The sequence below is a fragment of the Nelumbo lutea genome, chromosome 3 (assembly GCF_056320005.1).
Source record: "Nelumbo lutea isolate HS-2025 chromosome 3, American lotus-T2T, whole genome shotgun sequence".
Taxonomy (NCBI): domain Eukaryota; kingdom Viridiplantae; phylum Streptophyta; class Magnoliopsida; order Proteales; family Nelumbonaceae; genus Nelumbo; species Nelumbo lutea.
In genome coordinates this window covers 89,067,501-89,072,500 of record NC_142686.1, presented here as the reverse complement: position 1 = coordinate 89,072,500, position 5,000 = coordinate 89,067,501, and the positions used below count along the sequence as shown (strand labels likewise).

Sequence of the window (5,000 nt, the reverse complement as noted above, 5' to 3'; positions counted from 1 at the left end):
GAACGCACTAGTGAATCGGGGATCCCGATCACTAACAATGTTCCGTGGGACTCCCCAATACTTCACCACGTGCTTGAAGAAAAGGTATGCCGTGTCTTCTGCTGAAAGGTGCTTTGGTGCTGGGGTGAAAGTGGCATACTTGGAAAATCTATCAACAACAACAACAATGGATGTATAGTCTCCCACTTTAGGAAGACCGCTGATGAAGTCCATGGAAACACTCTCCCAAGGTTGTGAGGGAGTTGGAAGAGGTTGTAGGAGTCCAAGAGGTTTGGCACGTTCGGGCTTGTCTTGCTGGCAAATCAGGCATGTCCGTGTGTATTCTCGAACATCTTGCTCCATATGGGGCCAATAGTAAGCATGTTGTAGAAGTGCCAAGGTACGCTGCCACCCAGGATGTCCTGCCCATAAGCTGTCATGACATTCACGTAGGAGAGTCTTCCTCAAGTCTTCAACTCTCGGCACAAATATCCGCCTTCCCTTGGTCAAAAGAAGGTCTTCTTCAACCCAAAACCGCCTAGTCTTCCCTTCGCAAGCCGCTGTCAATAGGCTCTGAGCAATGGGGTCCTTCTGGAGTCCTTCCTTGATGAGCTTGATGAGGTCTAGTCTGATCTGGCTTTGAGAGGGACCTTCACCTGTGGATAGTGCTGCAAGCTCGGCCTTTCTGCTAAGTGCATCAGCAACCCTATTCGTCGGGCCTGGCTTGTACTCTAGAGTCATGTCAAACTCCGCTAAGAAATCTTGCCATCGCGCTTGCTTAGGGCTCAGCTTCTTCTAAGACTGAAAGTAACTAGTAGCTATGTTGTCAGTCTTGACCACGAACTTGGAGCCAAGCAGGTAGTGTCGCCATGTGCGGAGGCAGTGGACGATGGCTGTCATCTCCTTCTCTTGTACAGTGTACCTCCTCTCTGTATCATTCAATTTGCGGCTTTCAAAGGCGATGGGATGTCCTTCTTGCATCAAGACCCCGCCAATAGCAAAATCAGAAGCATCTGTGTGTAGCTCATACGGCTTGTTTGGGTCAGGCAAGTCGAGGACAGGTTTTGCTAAGACAGCTCTCTTCAAATCATCAAAAGCTGTTTGGCAACACTCACTCCAGGTCCACATACTAGTCTTCTTTAGTAAGTTGGTGAGGGCAGTGGCTCGTGCTGAGAATCCAGAGATGAATCTTCTATAGTAGTTCACGAGGCCGAGGAAGGAGCGAAGTTCGGTGACCCTGGTGGGTGGTACCCAATCTTGAATGGCCTTGACTTTAGCTGGATCCATACTGATTGTGCCGGCTCGGATTATATGACCGAGGAAGGCCACCTCTTCTGTGGCGAAAGAGCATTTCTCCTTCTTAACAAATAGATTGTTGTCCCGCAAGACCTGTAAAACAATGCGGAGGTGGTCAACATGTTCCTCCAGGGTTCTACTGTAGATCACAATATCATCAATATACACAACAACGAATTGGTCCAGGTAGGGACGAAATATTCTGTTCATCAATGTACAAAAGGTTGCTGGAGCGTTGGTAAGCCCAAAGGGCATGACACGAAATTCAAAGGACCCATAACGGGTAACACAGGCTGTTTTGTGTTCGTCTCCTTCGGCTATGCGCACTTGATAGTATCCCGACCTCAGGTCTAACTTGGTGAAGTATTTGGCCCTGCTGAGTTGGTCAAAGAGGTCGGCCACCAATGGTATGGGATATTTGTTCTTGATGGTGAGCTTGTTGAGAGCTCGGTAGTCAATACAGAGCCGAAGAGATCCATCGTGCTTCTTCTGAAACAGGACTGGTGCTCCAAAAGGGGCCTTAGAAGGCTGAATCAACCCAGCTTCCAACAACTCATTCAACTGTCTGCGTAGCTCGGCCAGCTCAGGAGGAGACATTCTGTACGGTGGACGTGCCGGTGGTTTGGTTCCAGGCTCCAACTCAATCTTGTGATCAACTTCTCTCCTTGGGGGAAGCTTCTTTGGCAATGTGGGAGGCATGACGTCCTGAAATTCTTCTAGTGCCATTGTAATCGCTGGCGGGATATGCTCGGTTGGTGGATCAGGCAGGTCGGAGTTCACTAATGTGGCTAGGTAAGTGGTCTCTCCTTTCCGCACTCCATCCTTGAGTTGCAATGCTGAGAGCATCTTGGGGGTGGACGTGGTATCTGGCACAACTGGAACCATGCAAGGAGCCTGGTCTTCAAATATGCACACTTTGTTGAGGAAGGGCATGGGCACCGCCTTTACTTGAGTTAAGAAGTCCATGCCGAGAACAACCTGGAAATCATCCATGGGCACAACTGAGAGGTCTATCATCCCTTCCCAGTCACCAAGTTGCAAGACCACCCCATGAGCTACACCTTGTATGGGTTTGGCATTAGAGTTCACAGCCTTCAACCATCCAGCTTCCTTGGTAGGTGCCAATTCTACTCGGGATGCCTCCTCCATAGAGATAAAGTTGTGGGTAGCACCGGTATCCACCATGGCTCTTGTGGGCTTACCATTCAAGCGAATGTCTACATACATCAGTCCCTTCGGCTTGAACTTCGATGCTCCTTGTGGGTTCGTCTTTTTCTTCATTGCGTTGAGTCTTCGTAGAGCCCCCATTCTTGTCTCCCCCGATTCCTTCTCCTCCTCGCTATGCTCATCATCACTAAGCTTTGCAAGCAAGGCATTGAGCTTCCCCCGACTAGGACAATCCTTAGTCCAATGCTTTCCCTCACAGATGAAGCAAGGTGCCGGAGGTGTTCTCTTCACAAACTGGCCACCCCTGTATCCAGTGTCTCCTTCGGGTCTCCTGTAGAACTTGTAAGTGTTGGGTTTACTCGGCCCAGAGTCTCCCTTGGGCGCGTAGTAAGGTTTCCTGTCACCTCCCATCTTGCCTACGCCCTGATATGAGTTGGGTTTGGGGCCGTCTTTGCTTGGTCGCCTGTTGTCTACCAGTTGTTCAGCAACGGCCATGGCTGTGGCGAGGTCCTTTACACCTCGTCTCTGGAGTTCGAGCTCGGCCCATTGTTGTAGGCCGTCCATAAAGTTGAAGAGAAGGTCTTTGTCTGACATGTCCGTGATCTCGAGCGATAGTGCGGAGAACTCCTTCACGTACTCATGCAATGAGCCCGTGTGTTTTAGGTTCTTGAGCTTCCGACGGGCTTGGTACTCCACGTTCTCTGGATAGAACTGGCGCTTTATCTCGCTCTTGAACACGGACCACGTATTAATGGAGCATAATCCTCGCTCCACATCGGCACATCTCCTGCGCCACCATAACATAGCAACATCAGTAAGATACATAACAACAGTACGCACCTTGGCCGCCTCCTCGACGAGTTCGGCGGCAGTGAAATATTGTTCCATTTGCCAAAGGAAGTTGTCAAGCTCCCGGGCATCGCGAGTCCCTGCATATGAGGTAGGCTCGCGGACTTTGATCTTTGGAGGGGCTGGAGCAGCAGGTGTGCTGGTTGTACTGGCCATCAGCCTCTTCAGAAGGGTCACTTCGCCCTTCAAGTCTTCAAGCTGGATCTGTAGGCACTTCACCAGGTCTTCTAGTGGGTTATCCGGTCTGTTGGAGCCATCGCCGGACTGGTCCTCCAATCTTTCCACGACCGATGCTACGGTCTCAAGGTTGATTTGAAGCTCGTCCACACGGTCACGAGTTTCACCAACCACTGCTTCACAACGCATGATGCGCTTGTCCATGGTCGCAAGCCTGTCAACTGACTTGTCACGCTTGCTATGCTTTGAGCTAACGCCTTTGTCCTTGGGAGAGCTACCTCTAGGCTCGTCCTCATCATAAACCCGTGAGACCCCTTCCTGGATCTCCTCTCGCGTGTCACGATTCTTCATCCGGCTGGTGTTGTTGCGGGGCACAAAAGGGACTCGTTGCGCTTGACAACCGCTAGTGTCAACTAGCTCTGATACCAACTGTCACGGGGCTAATCGACGGGGCCCCGTGCGGCGCTCGATTGGGGTCGAGAAAGCCTACAAATGAGAGCAACAACACACAAAAGGAAACAACAGTGCACACAAATTAGACAAAAGGCAACTTGTATTGCATTAATCAGTGGTAAGCACAAGCACACAGTACAGTGTCGAGGGGATCTCGTGCTTAACCTTTACACGCTTATGAGCTCACTCGACTACCTACCTCCCCTCAAAGAGTACGTTAAGCTTTTGGGGGAGTGACAAAAGGATACATCAAAATACTATACATTCGTACTATTATTTACATAATTGCCATGGGCATACCCCCCTGACAAAAGAGTACAAGGACCCAACCCCAGACACTTAGATGGCGTGCTGATGGCGTGCTGATGGCGCTGAAGGAGGTTGAACCGTCACAATGGTGCGAGTCGGTGTGAAAATCTAACTCATCCGAACAGCCTTACCTCCCCTCCTTTTCAACATAACACCCTTGGGGAACTCTAACTCATCAGAACAACCTTCCATTATCCCACGTCTCCACACCCACCATATCCCCATAGAGGTTCGCGGCGGCTGTGCGCGGGCGAGCACGTGCGCTGGCGGGCGTGCTCGTGCATGTGCGGGCATGTGCATGCGTGAACTGCCACGTGTGGATGTGCTGTGGTGCCCCCGTGGTGTGTCATGGTGCAAGTGGTTAATGTGGTGCCTCCACGTGCGGTGACCAATATTGGAAAACACTAAACTGCCGTGGTGTGTCATGATGCAAGTGGTTAATGTGGTGCCTCCACGTGCGGTGACCAATATTAGAAAACAATAAACTACCGTGGTGTGTCATGGTGCAAGTGGTTTCTGCCTAGTGCCTCCGCGTGCGATGACCAATATTAGAAAACACTAAACTACCGTGGTGTTCTCATAACGTGTTAACACTACACGTGCAGTGCTTTCTACTATTGTAGTGACATGGCTCTAACACACCATGTAGTAGTTTACAGCCCTACTGCACCCACCGTGTGTGGTGTAGGGCTGTAACACAACCACTTGCGTTAGGTGCACCAATTCCACCTTCCACCTTTGCATGGTGTGTAGTTTACAGGCACCCCTAT

At 50.6% G+C, this 5,000-nt stretch overlaps 1 protein-coding gene across 1 annotated transcript; it reads right to left on the bottom strand.

Annotated features, from left to right (window-relative positions):
* Positions 1–774: 774 nt before the first annotated feature.
* Positions 775–3,819, bottom strand: LOC148866406 (uncharacterized). Its single transcript, XM_088976428.1, has one exon. The coding sequence runs from the start codon at positions 3,817–3,819 to the stop codon at positions 775–777; it is 3,045 nt and encodes a 1,014-aa protein (XP_088832554.1).
* Between the last annotated feature and the right edge of the window lie 1,181 nt (positions 3,820–5,000).